Source organism: Topomyia yanbarensis, chromosome 3 (assembly GCF_030247195.1).
Source record: "Topomyia yanbarensis strain Yona2022 chromosome 3, ASM3024719v1, whole genome shotgun sequence".
Lineage (NCBI taxonomy): Eukaryota > Metazoa > Arthropoda > Insecta > Diptera > Culicidae > Topomyia > Topomyia yanbarensis.
Window position 1 is genome coordinate 55,997,882 of NC_080672.1, and position 17,718 is coordinate 56,015,599.

General features: G+C 38.1%; 1 protein-coding gene across 9 annotated transcripts in view; it reads right to left on the minus strand.

Moving 5' to 3' along the window:
• LOC131690643 (protein phosphatase 1 regulatory subunit 16A) overlaps positions 1-17,718 on the minus strand; it is a 449,834-nt gene that overhangs the window by 84,588 nt on the left and 347,528 nt on the right. For all 9 annotated transcript variants that reach the window (XM_058976564.1, XM_058976565.1, XM_058976568.1 and 6 more), the window contains 5 exons: positions 3,687-4,133; positions 3,493-3,618; positions 3,348-3,423; positions 3,168-3,288; positions 2,954-3,050 (listed from right to left, as the gene is read on the minus strand). In XM_058976564.1, coding sequence (XP_058832547.1) covers positions 2,954-3,050; positions 3,168-3,288; positions 3,348-3,423; positions 3,493-3,618; positions 3,687-4,133 — 867 coding nt within the window. The remainder of the gene's footprint in view (positions 1-2,953; positions 3,051-3,167; positions 3,289-3,347; positions 3,424-3,492; positions 3,619-3,686; positions 4,134-17,718) is intronic.

Genomic DNA, 17,718 nt, shown 5'->3' on the forward strand with positions numbered 1-17,718 from the left:
CAAATTCCGATTTCCCATTTAAAAACATCGATTGAACTCGGTTGGACCATGTTTGAGCTTCTTTCGGACCAAAGATAATCCGCTGAGTATTGTAAAGATTTTGAAAGAACTAACGCAGACATATTCAACAGTGACAGATATCCCGAAAGGTTGTCCAGATAAGTTCAGAATTGTGATATTCTGTCTAAAGCAAGCAAATGACGTTAGTGTCGGTAAGGCTTGTGTGAAGGACTACCGCATCTAAATGCCCGCTTATGAAGTTGAGATCGACGGTGCGGTCACCGACTCGAAATTGTGCGTGGATCTACTGAAGCACGGGGTTGGGTGGGTCTGGGTCCTTTTGTTCTGTAATTACCCACTCAAAAGTTTGAACAAACAGATATTTTGAAAACTGTCACGCATCTCGCGCACATAAAGGGTGTACAGAATCCAATTGTATCACTTTCAAAATGCTATAAATGTATTTTCTGTAGAAACTTTGGATGTAATTAGTTCAATGGCGAAGTCTGAACGCATCGTATCGGAGAAGGTTCCTCCATTCAAGGAATCTTTGCGAAAGGATACACTGGGCTAGGGCCAGAGGTCCCGTGACCACGCTCAGGATAGACAAAAATAATCGAAAATGGATTACTTTGCAAGGAGCCAACACAATATCATTTCTTTTCAAGTGAGTTTTCAGTTTCTTCACACACATCAAGTACATTGTACTGCTCATGTTTATGATCAGAATAATACTATTGTAAGTTCGGTTGTCATAAAAATTGAGAACGATTTTTTTTTGAAATACAATCGATTTAGGACGTCCAACAGTTTAATTTTATTAAAATATATTTACTTGATTTTCTAAAATTCTCACTCCAAAATTCAGTGTATGCACACTTGTTTGCTGTGGCTGTGCCCCCACTTATTTGCCATTAATCCGATTGGGACATGTGGCAAAAAAACGGCAAACAGATATATAAACCTTGTGAACGAGAAGATGGTTAGGTACAGCAGACCCAGGGACGGTCGTCCGGTGTGAGTTTGAGCTGACAGGTCTTTAATCCGTTAGCTGTGACTGACGTTAAATACGATCGTTTACAGTCTTCACTGGCTGAAGTATGGGGTTCTTGAAACAGACAACCTCATACTTCAGCAAATTCGCGCAAACCGAACTCGTCTCGGTGACTACGCCGTCGATCTCAACTTCTTTTGTAGGTACTTACACGCGCATTGCCGTCGAGAAAGGGTCGTCGATCCGTTTAAATATATTTTGAACCAAATTAAATTAAATCCGATATTTTATTTGTGGTTACTTGTCCAGTATCCACTAGCACTGAGTGCCAGAGCGGCGACTCCACCATCTGTACCCAAAAAATAGGCCCATGAACAGCAAGGACTGACATTAGCAAATGTTTCACCTCAGAAAATCGCAACGACCTGGGATAGAACCCAGACTCACTGGGGCGAGAAGTACTCACACTTACGACTCCGACACCGGTGGTCCAAAAAGATGGTACTGGATTTCGATGGCGTTTTCGTGTATATAAGTAGAGTTTCATGAAACATGATAACTTATGTAAGTCGGTTAGCACCTCAAATTTCCTTAAGGGACAACAATAAAAAATGTCTTTTCTTCTGCAACCCCTCACTACTCATATTCCAGTAGGGAAACTAATTTTTCTGCAATAGCATTTTTTCCGGAATAAGTTTGCAACGATAAGGCATGCTGATAGGGGTGTACGACCTCACATTGCATCACTTTCAAATCGATAAACAACAGAATACTATGGGGAAATCACGTGTGCGGTAGCTGTACCCTAAACTGTATCATCTCGTCATGGATGACGAGATTTATGTGGACGCAGATTTCCGGATGCTTCCTTTTCTTTACAGCTTGTCATAAGATCGACATTCCTGAGGAAGCTAGAAAGCAGAAGACGTCTAATTTTGCAAAAAAAAAACAAAAATAAATACTTGATTTGGCAGGCAATGTGCTCGGGTGGAAAGCGGAGCACACCTTTTATGATAACCGGTACGTAAGTATATAAAAAATGCCCCCAAAGCGTCTACTTCCACTTCTGAGATCTCACGATGGCTCTGCGCTTTTCTGGCCTAATTTAACCTCGCCCCATTACTCGAAAGATGTTCTGGAGTGGTACAAGGTTTGGTAGGTCAATTTCATGCCTAACGATCTTGCTGTCAATTAAAAAATACTGGGCCATCATGAAGCCAAGGAAGGAAGTGAAAGCAAAAGTAGAATGAGGAAAAATGGATCTCCAATCAAAAACTAGTTGGTCCAAATGTTGTACAAGACCTTATGAGCAGTGTTAAGAGAAAGGAACGTGCATTTGGATATTCCTAGGAAATCGACTAAAACGAACACGGAAAATAATCGATAATATTTTATTCCCTAAAAGTTTGAAAACGATGGTGAATTTAAATGACCGTTATCTGTGGTACCATTTGATTCCTTACACCCTTTAATGCGCACGTTTGCAATTCTCTATGTACGAGGATTTCATTTGCACAAACGCAGTGATTTAAAGTGATTGTTTTGTAAGCTTATGAAAAGGCGACAAATCTCTAGTAAAAGCTCCCACCCTATGCTCCATCTTACTACCCACTCGGGCTAAAAGGGTAACGCCGGTCCTGATCAATAATCTTTCCAAAAAAGTTTGGCGAGACCATCCTGATGGTTTCAATGACTATGAAAGGTACCGGAACCAACGTATTAAGTTGCACTTCGAAATAGAAAAAAACAACCAGCATTAGAAGAATTTGTTTCACGCCAACGAAAAAGTTTCTGATAAGATTTGAGTTATTCAAACCAAACTGTATTGACATACATAGGCTCGAGTAGCAGTTGCTTTTGAAGATGGAATGCGTTTTAAATTTCAACGATTACCAAATATCAGCAGTTTAATTACATTTCCAGTTCAAGATTGATTAATAACCCTACTAGTGGACTTACCTCTTGCACTTGTAATCGAAACCGGGCTTCCTCGACTGCGTCCTTCTTCGTGGTGAGACCCTTGTCTCGCAGTGAAGTTCGCCGCACGGATTGGGCCCTACGGCAAGCGAAAAGGTGTCGATTATTATTCCAACTAGTGCTAATCAAATGCATATATTAAAGCACATCCTTCGCTCCCACGCGGATGATATGCTAATGAAAGCCGGCCACTTACCTGGTGTTATTGCTCTGGGATCGCCGCACCCGCTTGCGCTGAGCTTCGGCCAGTCGTTTGCTCTCCTGTTCCGACTTGAGCTGCTCTATTCGTTCCCGAATCTCCGGATCTTCGCAGATATCTACGATACAGTAGAATATTAAAACGTCTGCTAGAATTGTTATCACGTAAAAAACTCACCGGAAGGCGTTTCGTCATTCTTGTTTTTGGCATTCAGATCGGCGCCGCTTTGCGCTAGCATCTCTAGTACTTCCAGCTGAAAAGTAATAGGAGAAATGCAGTTAGGTTGAGAATATTATTACCGTTGTATGGGGGATTAACTCACGTGACCCCAGCAGGCAGCCGCATGCACCGGTGTCCAGAGATCGTGATCTACGGCGTCCGTCGACACGTGCTGCTCTAATAGGAACTCAACCGCTCTCGTGTATCCATTAGCGGACGCTATGTGCAACTAAAAGAAAATTACAATATATGTTATTGATTATCACTGACAATTTTAATATCTCAAAACCAACTCACCGGCGTCGCGCCATGGCTGTCAGGTACTTCCATATCCCCGCCCTTCTCGGTGAGATCCTGCAGATCGCGCAACATCTGCGTTTCCGTTGCCGCCCGCGTCTCATCGATCAGTTCCTGCGTCACACCTCGCTTCGACATTTCCGCTTCGATGTAATCCAGTGCCTCCTCATCGTCGCAGATGTCGTACGGCATATTCCCGTCGGCATTCACCGACAGTAGGTTAGCGCCTCGGCCAATCAGAATCTTGACCAGATTCAGATGCCCGCAGGTGGCAGCCGCATGTAGCGGCGTCCATCGTTCGCTATCCTGTGCATTCACGTTGGCACCGTAGTCCAGCAGCAAGTTGAGCATTTCGGCATTGTCGTCGATGCAGCACTGATGCAGTGCCGTCAGTCCGTCCATGTTGGTCGCGTCCGGTGTGACGCCTTTCTGCAGCAGTTTGGCCACCTGGGGGGAGGATGAAAAAACAATGGAAGGAATTATAAATATGAGATACTATTGGAAGCATCTTCAGTTTGGCTCAGGAGGTTTAATTCCAATAGTGATCAATTAAAATTCTTTGAACTGTGACAATTAATAGGTCTCATATACGTATATTCCGTCATATTTATCCTTAAGGAAAAATTAAAAATAAAAACCATTTCGGGCACTAATCCTATAACACATTTAACTTTAACTTTCGACTTCGTCTCATCAGTATCTGAAAAACTGTCTTGGTCACCAGTTATATGCTAAATCCAGGGATTGCATTTATCGCTCATATGAGTAAATGTGTCCAGATAATTTACTACTGCGACAATAAAAACTCACATTTTCACACGAAAAGTTATTAGCACTCGCAAAACTTCTTCGGATAAATACATGTTATTTCTCCGGATAAATAAAACCGCCGGAGAATGAGCGAATGAGTTTATCACGGTATCCTTTTTGCGCTCTCTGCATTGATCCCGCTAATCCAAAACACGAAAAAACAAGTCTATCGTACTCCTTTGCCGCTTTTCTTTGAAATTAAGTGTATATTTTGACGCTTTTATTGATTTTCACGAAATTAAAATATTATCATCTTCTCCGGTGAGAAGGAAAAAAACAAATAAATTTTATCCGAAAAATTATTCTCACGCTACTTATGGAGATGGAGAATTTTGTGACTCGTCTTATCTCGGAAAACTTGGACATCGGATAAGCTTCTTCTCGCGTGAGTGAGAGAGAATTACAATGCCTGGTTAAATCCAATACGGAGCACTATTTTTCACAAAGCTCTGATTAAAGATGCGATCATACCGAAATCGAAACATGCTGCGACCACAAGCAAACGCATTACACTTTGCACTATATGCTATATTTCTCCTTAGTGGAGAAAATTTTTGGTAAAACTATATTTTCTCCGCTAAAGAGAAAATTGTTAAAAAAAACACCTTTGCGCGTGAAGGTCACAAAACCTATAATTAGTTCTGCAATTTCCCTTTCGACTTTGTCTCATCAGAATGCAGCACTAACTTAGTGACAGGACTAAGCCAACGCCAGATTTCTTACGGGATATCATGTAGGACTAGAGGTTTGCTCAGAAACACAAATAGTGCTTTCCTTTCTTGGAGCTAGCGTCAACGTGGCGCTAGCTTAGTCATGTCACTAAGTTACTGTCGGATTCTAACTATCCAAACTATTCCCTGATAGAAAAATGGATTAAAACCATTTTGTACATGATCAGTTGGGACATCATCCGTCATCAGTTGTTCCCTTTCCCACTTTTTGGCTCAACTGGTTCCTTGTGTGGCCAAATCGGGCTACCAGGTACTGATGAGGCGAAGTTAAAAAGCAAATCCATTACCAGATAGTACCAGTACCAGATAGGTGGGGCGGGGATGTGAGATACGACTTCAATCAATTCACATAATTCGAAGCTAAACTAAGTCGTTTATCTTTTACAAATAGTACTGTGTGATCGATGCAATCGAAAGCTAAAATAGGGTTTGCTCAGAAACACAAATTGTGTCTCCTTTTTGATCTAGCGTCAATCCGACGCAAGATCAGTCCTGTCACTAAATTAGTGCCGGATTCTGATGAGACGGAATCGAAACGTAAATTTCATAACTAATTTAATCGAAAGTTGCTTTGAGATCCGTATAAATGGTGTCAATTTGGAAACCGTTCCCCATATTCTTAATGCTGAATGAAGTGAACTGAACCAAGCTCGTGTTCGCTATGCCCCCAAAGCCAAACGAAAAATCAAGTCGACCCTAGAAAATCCTTTTCGGAACAACCCTGAACAATCTTCGGTTTCCGCTTTTGTTGCTAGCATCTTCCAGATTTGTCGTGGGACGCACGAGATGAAAGCACCACAACTCGTTGAAATTGAAACTGTATTGAATGGGAGGATGTGGTGGCACTTTTGCCAACTCTATCGATCCATAATCCATTATTGTTTTCAAGGGGGGGGGGGGGGGGGGTAGGGACGTGCGGTGCACCAGAAGGTGGTACTGTAACTGTATGAATAGCTGCAAAGCATGCTGCTGGGAAGGAAATTGAACAGTTGAGCTGCCTGACGGTCGGTTTCGATGATGAAGAACCGGGCTCCAATCGAGCGCATCATTATAGAAAGGAAATGGTATTATATGGTGTACCGGACTGCTTTCAGCATTGGTTATAGGGAGGGCAACCCGATTTGGGAAGATAACGATTGGGTTGAAATATGGAGTGGAACTCGAAAGCAAGTTGGTATTGCGAAAAGGATTTGTACGTCTATTCAAAAGCGAGAAAGCATTTAAAACTTTGACATAATAAGGAAATATATTATACGAAAGCGACGCCTGGAACACGTTCTCTTTGTAAAACCAGGCGAAATCTTTTCTCTAGTGTTTTTCATAGTGTGATAATATTCCTCCTCCTATTGAACTAGAAGACACCAAATGAAAAATAGTTTGAATTTGGCAACTTTCTTTGTGATCACTGGATTTCTGGATTAATTCAACTATCTGGAAATGTTCCATAAGAGGTTATTTTTTACATTGCATTAGCGCTTTAAGTTTCAGGCTGAAGCCTAAGTAATATTTGTAAAGTACTATTTCCTTTATAAATTATTAATTCGAAAATTCACAGTTCAGAATAAAACATACGACTGTCTCATCTGTTTCATGCTTTAGGCTTACTATGACTTGTTCCATGAGATTTTTTCCATTTATAACAATATTAACAATATTGTATTTAATTTTCAAGTACCCAGGGCCAAAATAGATTCTTGGTTTAGGACGTTTTCCAAACCAGCAATAGCTATTTCATTGCGAACGTTACTCGCAAGGCCGAATTATTTTTTCAAAAAGTTTTTCTTCATTTTTTCCATTCCACTTCGATAATGTTCCTGACACTGCTCACCTACCTTACTTTATTTAAATTTGTTTATTTGTTATAGCTTTCTGTTGGGTACGGATGGCTGACAGAAATGGCACGCTGCAATTTGATCTTCGTACATACATCGAGTCTTTTGAGCATTAGGGCTATCATGTTCCAGTACGACGGAAGTAGGAATAGTTGTAGTCAAACGTATCAAAAACACATAAGTAGGTACTGTTATTAAAGACAATTTGACAGAATATTTTGACATTTAGTTGTTTTTAGTTAGAAAAGGTCCAACTAGCAGTTCAGTTAAAAAAGTGGCCAATGAGACTGCGCACCATGACTGAATTTAAAGCAAGCCGTATATTTATTGCGTTGTATTTGAGTACACAGGAAGCGCGTATGTCAAACTTTTGTGTTCAATGTTGTTTCTTTCAGCGAGAACTCCCGCGCTATTACCACTATTGAGATCCGTCATTCGCTAGCGGAGTTAACTCCCGCGCTGGGTATATCATTGGAACCGAATAGTACATCACATGTATAGTATAGTCGATTGGGGTCAAGTAGGTCAGTTTTATTTGGCGACCACTCGTTTGATGGTATTTTGCACTGTTTTTGACAAACAAGCATTCGTTGGAAAGGTTATACATCTGGGAAAGATTTGGCAATAATGATTTTATGCCTGGCTAAACATTTTTCAAGCTAAATCCAATAAGGCGAATGTACTTTTTCTATGCTTTTAAAATCAGGGGGTGCAATAGAACACTATATTCGAGGTCAAATAAAACAATGGACACGCCTAGAAAATCAGCGGTTCAACTTTTATTTTAAGAGTATGGATACTGCAGAATATTTAAAAATTAATAACACAAATAATAAACGCAATCCATTGACGTCATTTAGGTAAGAAAATAACAAATGATGCGAAAAATCATGAAACCGTGGAAAGAAATGTTGAAAAACAGCAGCTGCGTCCGATTTTGATTGTCAATGTCTTCTTCGGTGTCCTCGTCGTCGCCAGAGTGTGTAATGGAAGTTGTGTATTCCGACTCCCGTGGTTGCTTAGCCGTGGGATGATTAGCGTTTTTATTCCTTTTTTCCTCTTTGTGGATCTTACATTTTTCGATTATCTACTTCAACAACACCTTAAAATATTATATTGTTAACCCCCGCGAAATATCTGACGCGCTTGCATTGATGACGAGCACTTTCCTTCAACACGAGCTCTTGAACAGATGCAATTGCGTTCTTTATGTCCTTTACACTTCGTTTTGGCGGTTTTCGCGCGAAAGTACGCACAATTTTACTCAACTTTCCATTATAGTGATGAACTATAGTGCCCCCAAACGGCTGACCTATCGTGCCCCCAAGCGTATGTTTCATGTTGATGTTCGTATTTTCTTTTCAAGAACAAAAATATCGAAAAACCACACAAAACTCGTGTTCAGCATTAAATATACGTTAGAAAAAACTCACTTGACATTTTTTTTACATTGATTAAATGTGCCGTACTGAGGACGAAACACAATGCGATTTCGCAGAACAATACGCGATAACAGAAACGTCGCCATAACCAATACAACGGATCCACGGCAACAGTCGAAATGGCAGTCGTCAGCGATGTTCTCTACCATGTATCTAGGTCACGCAACACGATCGACCTCTGCAATAACATAGCAAAGATAATGCAATATACCTATTGTACCCCCATACCTATTTGATCCCATTTTACTCTATATATCTTGTAATTTTACGAATATTTCGGTAACTAAAACGCTTCTATTACTTCAGAATATTTAGACAAACAGTGAAGTTTAAAGTCAAAACGCATTACAAACAAAAAGTAGACTAGGGGAGAGGGGGTAACAATGAAACACATTTTTTATACGATTTCATTTTGATGATAATACATGTTATTTGTGTAGCTAAAAGTGATACATAGTTTCACTCTGTTGTTAACTAATGCATATATTTTTTCCAGCTGGTAAAATTCACGGGAAATAACTTTTTTTGGGTAATCAACAGTTGGTGGTAAAATGTACCAGTGAGCCCCATGGGTAGGAACTATGAAACACGACGTCGTCTACAGTGAAATATTCTACTTACGAATTTCATTCTTTTGTTTTGACGAATAAAGATAATAAAGCTTCCTATTAAAGTTATTTTGAGACGCAAATTGTTTGTTTCCGCAAGATATCACTATATCATCGCGTAATATCGGAGCACCATATATGCATATACGATGCAATCCTGAAAGAGGCGATAATTTCTACAAAATTTGCCCAAACTTTCCATTTAATGAAATGTATTTATCGTGGAAAATCGGAACCCATTCACATTTTAAAATAGATCACAAAGACAAGAAATTTTCACTGTTCCCCATATATCATCGTTTCACAGCTACCCAATGGGTCTATTTATGAAGATTGTCAAATTGCACAGAACCATGACAAGTTACCAAAAAACTTTGTTCGCGGCAAATGTTGAGCATAAAATTTGCTACAAATAACAGTAGAATAAACATTTTTCTGGTGAACGGTAACTCATAAAAATGAAATAATGATTTTTATGGCAAATTTACTCTGACTGTTATAAAACAAACAAATATCCATTAAAAGAGATAGAGTTATCAGATATCTTCCAAAATATAGCAACACGTGTAAAGAATTAGAAACCATGAAATATGAGGGAATGAGACGATTATGTTCATGCATTATGATTTTATTGCGATTGTTTCATAGTTCCTGCTGATCCACCGTTACCCTCTCTCCCCTATATTAGCAGAGTGAGACACGAGATCAACATAAGCTTTACCCGCTGACAAGTTAGACTGTGACAATAGACTTTATGCGCCACAAAAAAGCCTCTCCCGTTCGTAAATGCGAATATTTGTTGAAAACAGATCTGACTCACGGGTATGATTCCCACCTGTTTACAGTTTCATCATGTTCTGTATGTTGTAGGCGAGAGAGGGTTACGGTGGAACAGTAGGACCCATATTCGCAATAAAATCATAACGCATGAATAGAACCGTCTCATTCTCGCATATTTCATGATTTACACGAGTTGTTTTATTTTAGAAGACTTCTGTTATCGCCATCTCTTTTAATTGATATTTGCTTGTTGTGTAATAGAAAAAGAAATTTTGCAACGAAAAACATTATTAGATTTTTTGAGTCAGCTAACTTCTTATGCTTCAACGGTGACTTGTGGGATACAATAAACATGTTTAGTTTATGTGAGTCGTTTTAAAATGTAAACTAGTGAAAAATATGCCAAATTTTGTAAAAACTACCGGATTACACGCGAGAAATATTTCAAGAAAGCAACGATTTTATTACATCAAAGTTCTAGTATTTCGGTAGTACATCTTTCAGTGAAGAAAAACAAGCATAAGTTTATAAAAAATATATTTATAATTGGCGGAGTTGTGGCCTTTTCCCCGAAACACTTTTTTATTTAACAGGCTTGCGGTGATCATAATTGAAAACCAATAGATCAACTGAAATCCTAAAACTCATAAAATTCCATTAGTATTGGAGTAATTCTTGTACATTAACGATTAGTCGAATAAATAATAATTTGTTCCTGCATTCGGGAACGTTTTCCCTAAAAAATCGAAGTTTTAAACTCTAAAAATCGTAATAATAAATTTTTATCTCTAAAACAAAAAATATGCATAAAAAAGAAATCGTTAAGATACGAGAAAAATTAATTACGATCAATTGAAAAAAATGAAGAAAAACGGTTGAGTGGTTTTTCGGAAATCGTGATCACGGAAAAACTTTTTTCGAAAAAACGACCATTCGAGATAATGGATAAGTTTAAAATTTTAAATGCTCTTAGTAGATAAAGCGCGCCTCGAAGCGCTGTAACTTTCAATCTCTATGAAATTGTTTTTTCGAGATTTGTCTGGAGCTGTAGAGCTAGGGTTTCGGTAGCGTTCTTCGCTAGAATCACTCACTACAATTGCAGACGAGACGGATAATGTGCGCCACTAAAACGCTGCTTAACCCTTGTGAAGGCAAGCTAAAATCCTAACATTAAAGGGCAAGCCGGGCCTCTCAGGCCCGTCTAAATTCAAGCTCCTTTTTGCCGTTCTCATATAGAAAGGTTATGCAATCGGTTGAAATTTCGACTTTTTAACCGAGACCCGCAGGGCCAAATCTCTTGTACCATTCGACTCAGTTCGTCGAGATTGTAAAATATCTGTATGTGTGTATGTATGTATGGATGTATGTATGTGGCAAACAATCTCACCGATTTTTCTCTGAGCTGGCTGGACCGATTTGTACAAATTTAGTCTCAAATGAAAGGTGCAGCCTTCCCATCGGTCGCTATTGATTTTTTTATTGATCCGACTTTCGGTTCTGGAGTTACGTGTTGAAGAGTACAATCACACAGCAAATTTCCATAGAAACTGATACCACCATGATGTCCAAATGATGCAATATATATTAAAATATGTTCAACATTACTTGGCTTTGCATGTCTTGATCATTAATGATCCACCGAAGGCACTTCGACCACATTGGCCAGCTATGGCGGTTCTTAATGCCCCGGGGGAACTTACCAAGTTCCTAAGATAATGTCATACCTATTTCTCAGCGAATTCTTTACCGATTTTTACAAACTTGGTTTCAAATGAAAGGTACAGCGTTCCTATTGTCTTCTGTTGAATTTCTAATTAATCCGATTTCCGGTTCCGGAATTACAGGATGATGAGTACGAACACGCAACAAATCCCGATTTCAGCGTATAAGGCGATGGATGTAAAAAGGTCAATTTTTTTTCCAAAAGGTACTCGGAAGATCACGTCGACTGTCGATTGGTTCTGAGCTCCATTTCGTTTGAAAACGACCAATAAATGTTTCTGGGTTGCTATTAATTTCTTCTGATGCATAACCGGAGTACATATTCATATTTTTCTGCATCAGATTCATCGTCGGAAGCAATATCATTCACATCTTCTTCCTCGCTTTGCAAATCAGTTTCGGAATCGTCTGCTGTTGAATTTGGTCGAATTTCTTCCATTATTTCAGATTCTTTGAGACGATTGCAAACATGGGCATATCGTCTTATAGCCATTTCAATTTTTTGTTGCTTTTAGATCTTACAATTTGAATAATTACGACAACTATATCACAAAGAATAGACAACAAAAATAGACAATAACGACAGAGTTAGGTTATGTTGTATCCAAATAATTGTCAAGTAGACCACAGTGGATGAAATAAAAGTATTTACCTAAAAAAATATGACACACGCCATTATCGTATGCTATTTTTACATTTCTTATAAAAGAAATGTATAGAATTCGCTCAAACTTTCAAGATTTTTTTCTTATATGAAAAGGTAAAAAGATAAAATCAATCAAAACATAAAAAAATGCCTGCTACTATGAAGATGAACTCATCAAAATGTTTTTTTTTTCAGATAAATATTATTGTATAAAACCCGTGGTATTCCTAGTAAATATTGCATGTACACCGGGCCTGCCAGGCCCGGCTTGCCTTTTTGTGCATGTAAAAAATTCAAACATAGCTGCGCATCACTCCATAGATGAAAATTTAACAATTCATTATTTTTGTTATAGATTTCAAAGCTACTTATCAAAATTTCCATGCCCAAGCTTATACTGCATACACATTTTTTTGTAACTAAAAAATTGTAACGTGCCGGGCCTCTGAGACCCGGTTGCCTTTTTGAGGGTTAATAACAATTGCAGCGGGCCGTGACCCTGAATGTATTCATTGCACGGTTCAGATATGTGCGGGTGTAGGGACTTCGCGATCGTGTGAATAATCGCGAGGGACACGAGCATTTGTACGTTAACGAGTTCGAAGGCGTGTGTGTTTGTATGTCGCATGTGCTAACGTGTATGTAACTTCGCGTGTATAAATTCTATTTTATGATCGTGTGTCCATTCGCATATTCGTATGTGTTCTTGGATGATCGCACGCGGACCGTGATGCTTATACTGAATTTTCGGTGTACGGTTCAGATGCTAGAAGAAAATGAGTTCTTCCATATATATCTATAGTTCCCGGTCATGTCGCATGTCTAGTGGATATAAGCGTTATTTTTCTATTGTTTCAACTGAATTTATGGACCTACGTTGCTAGGACGGAAGGTAAAGATTGGACCGATGCATGGTCGAGGTACAGCGGGTTATGCTTGAGACTGCGTTTATAAGTTTATAGGTGCAACAACGTTCACTCAATTACTTGGATGTTTTAATGTAGGTGAGATAGCGAGCGATGGTATGTGTAGCTGATTGTAGTTACAGGTTCGCGTTTGCGACCAGGTTTGTGTTATCGCGAACGCCACGAGCGTTTGTACGTTTGTACGTATATGAGAGAATATGCGATTAATTGTGTTAGTGAGTGTTAGAATGATTTTTTTAGGATATAGTAATAAAAGGAATCATAATATGCCGAAAAAAAGAAAAAAAAAGGAAATAGAAAAATTAGAAGTTTATAAATTGACCGATGTTATTTTTGGTATACATGAGTAATGAAATAGCAAACTAATAGACAACAAAAACAGACTAATAAAGTAGAAGAACAGAACAGATGTAACATGCAATCAAACTACTTTGGTGTGGTTAAATTCCAACAAATGATGTTTATTTACCATAAAATTTGAATTTAATCGTGCTATACTGACTGACTGGGAAAGGATGATTTACGTGCGTCGTTAAATTAGTTGTAGCCCACTTTATCCAATTCGATCTTCTTGAATGAATAGAATCGAATGCACACATTGAGCACCGGAGGGATTACCCACTATTCTATCATATACGCAGAGGCGACGCGTGGTTCCGCCGTCAACCTGTTCAATACCACAAAATCCCTCAAATTCGACGATTCTAACATCGAACGAATAGTACCAACGAAAGATGTTCGGCGGACGGGTTTTTCTGATCGCAGGAGTTGAGCAAAACAAATTTGTTGTCGAAACCCATCGGTGAATTATAAAACAAACAAACAAGAGTCCCACAGAAAAAAGCAAAAAAGATATATTACATCCGTATAGGGAACCACTTACTTCGTATTGAAAATGATTTCTCACTTTAATTTCAACACATGGTATTATTGAATACTCATAAGTCATGTTACGATTCGAATTAACCTCCAATGTAGAATCTTATTTTCTACACCGAGAATTATTCCTTCTTCTGTATAAGATAGGTTGAAACATTTATTAATCTGTTTGAAATCATCTATTAATTCTACCAAACAGGAGAGAAATTTAAATGTTCCATATACAATTCCAAAAAAATCATTTTCCTCGCAAAGTGTCGTAAGAAAGAGACTTTTAACATTTTTGCAATAGAACGCGAAACGATTCGAATGGAATCCATTATGTTCATTTACATTTTCAGTAGACATGTTATCAATGTGTAAATGCAAAGAACAAACAATTTCTACGAAGCAGAAAGATGGTTCATTACTTTCGTTGAACCAACCAAATCCATACGTGCTTATAACTAATATGCCCCAAGGGCAGAAACATCTGGTTGGACTACCCAAGAAAATAAGCGTTCGACCGACGCCTGTGAACGTATGGCACAACTGCGAAGCGTGTTGGAAAATTAAAAAGCGCGCTCGTTTCGCACACAGACCTCTAACGAGCAAATGGACATCGCTACAATGCACGCTGGTTCAATATTTGATTTGAACCGGTGCAAAAGAGAATAGAAAAAAACCGTCGCCCATGGCTCTCAGGCTGCTGTTGCAGCCATCACCCATGCTGCTGCTGCTGCTCCATCCAAAGCGTGCGGTGAGAGTACGAGATGCGTGCATGTTTGAGGATGAACTGGTAAAACCATTTTCTGAAATTTTACTGGAGACCGGTTGGTTTTTCGTTCAAATCTGAATAACTTTAGTGTTTTACTTTTCCCTTCATTGAAAATATTTTGCAGGGTTCTACAGTTAATTTAAACTTGAAATGGGTTTCGGTTTGTCTGATTTGGCTTTCCTGTTCAATGAACAGGTTGAACGTACCGACGCGTCGCCTCTGCATATACGCCAGTTCTGTATCCATTCCCTTACCCAGCTGTCACAAATACTCAGATGAATAGACATGCGATTATCACATAACAATTGCGCACTAGTACTAAAAACTACAATTATTACAAAAGACCACTAATAGGTTTCAATTTACACATTTATTTTATTAATTTATTTAGCCTGTGCACGATGACGAATTCGACCAATACTATGGACACACAATGACACTGCCATTAAGCTATGGAACAAGGTCTGAAAATACGGCTCACAGCAAAAGTCAATCCACGTCAAGCCGCCAGGCTAATGGTTCAACGTTAGTTAGGGCTGGTGCAGAGTATGAAAAAAAACACAAAACACAAAAGAGGCCCAAAACTCTCCAGCACTCGCGCGAATGGCTCCCCGAATGAGCAGCCGCTGGTGCTGAAAGAAGATTTCGCTAGAGTTTCTAAAGTTGTTGCACTAAATACAACGGCGTGAGTGCCGGAGGGATAAACCTCTCTCGGTCTCCTCATGATAAATTGACATGCGCATGATTCAATGGTAATACATTAAATGTATGATGTATATTATGTATGTGTTGCAAATATATGAATACATGCTCTCGTTTTAAGCAGTGTCAACAAATGAATTTAAAAAATGAACATGAAAGAAAAGCAAAAAAAGGAAAAACGGATGACAAAAAAATACAAAAGGAAACAGAAAAAAGGAAAAGGAAATGACAAAAGACAAATAACAAACGAAAAAGGGTAAAGAAAAAGAATATTAACATGAAAAGTTGAAGGAGAAAAAATCGAACAAAAAAGTTAAATGTGAGTAAAAGTAAAAAAAGAAAAACTGTGGGAAAAGGTGAAAGAATGAAAAAAACAAATACAGAGAAAGAATAAGGAAGGAATGAGTAATTTAAATAAAATTGTACTAAAACAATGTGCACATGAGAAAAAGGTAAGTCAGAAAAGTTAAAGTGACAGAAGATAAAAGGCAGAAGGAAAGGGCAAACATGAAAAAACAAACAATTTCTAAATGAATGGAGGAAAATAACAGAGAGAAGGTAAGAGAAAAAGGTAAAAATAAAAGAAAATAGAAAAATCAAAAGACAATAAAACTATGAAAATCAGGAAAAATGAAAAAAAAATTAAAAAATAAGGAAGGAAAATGGCAAATAGTCAAACTGAAAAGGAAAACAATGAATGAAGTAAAAGAGCTTCAGGGAAATGAAAGAATGTGAAATGGAATAAAAATGTATCTGGAAAAAGAAAATAAAAGCAAAAAGAAGAAAAATAAAGTAAAAGAGAACCGATCCGGACGAAAACTGGAAGGTCTTGAGAAGCGATTATAAAGAAGAGGAAAAGAGAACAACAACACAGAATAAAAAAAACAATGACAAAGAAAACTAAACGCTAAAAGGAAAAAATAAAAAAAGAGAAAATTGGAATTAGATACAAAATGAAGCAATAAAAATATATGAAGTATAAAGGAATGCAGAAAAAATGAAGCGAAACAGAATGCAGAAAAATGTAAAAAAAACCCAAAAAGAAAAATGTGTGAAAGGGAAAAGAAATAAGAATAAGAGAAAAACAAAAAAGCAGAAATAAGAACACATTAGCTCAAAACAGGATAATTGAAAAAAGAAAGAAGAAAAAACAACGGAACACAATTGAAGAAAAAAAAACGAAAATTTGAGCAAAATTAGAAAAGGGAAAAAGGAAGAAAAGATGAACAGCGTAACCAGTTGTTTGCTTGCAAATACAAAGAGGGTCTTCCATTTTTTGGATTTAATGCCCATCTAGCGCCCAAATCTGTCTGCCACGATCTTGAGGAAATGAAGTCGAGTATAGTGCCCTTCATTCACAAAATTCGAAAGAAAAATAGCATAGTAACTTCGCAAAAGGCTTTAAGTTTGCCTGAGTTAATTTGGAATTGAATTAAATATGTTTTGAAATCACAAAAAAAAACCATGTTCATAGACAGCGTTGGCTAAGGCTCCACATTCTGTTTTCTTGACCCTCTTTTCTTGGCATTCAAATCGAAATCGTAGATTTATTCAGTCGTAAGCGAAAATTTCAATTCGTTTTAAAACGATGGAATCAACTATAGATATTTACCGGTGCAAAACATAACTTGAACTATGCTGTTATACACCACCAACTATCGCCCCGTATTCGTACACCCAGAAAACTGATTCATGATACAACTGCTTTTTCTGCATTGAAGCCATGGAAATAGATTTTGTATCGTTCGCTAGACACATTTTTGAGGACGTTTTTGGACAACTCATGTACCATGAGCATATTTTTCAAAAAAAAAATGAACTAATATCGTTCATGAACCGAACCACATTTCGGTTTCGCTAGGATCTCTTCATCACTCTGAACTTCTGTGCTTTCGGGACATCATCCGAGATCAGTTGTTCAGTTTGCTTGTGAACACGAGTATTGTTTCCGCTGTGAAACTACCTTTTATCTGGTGACCCAAGTTGTTTTACCATGATACTAATGAGAAACGCTACGCAACGAAGAACGCAAATCCCCCAATTTAGCTATGTATATAAGTGTAATTCAGTGCGTTTTAATTTTACTTAATACACGTTTAGCATATGTACAATGCGTGGGATGAAATTCCATAACTTGATGTTTGATTTGGGTGTACGCTTGCAACCAAGCGTCGCATTCACCTTTTTATCGAGCTCC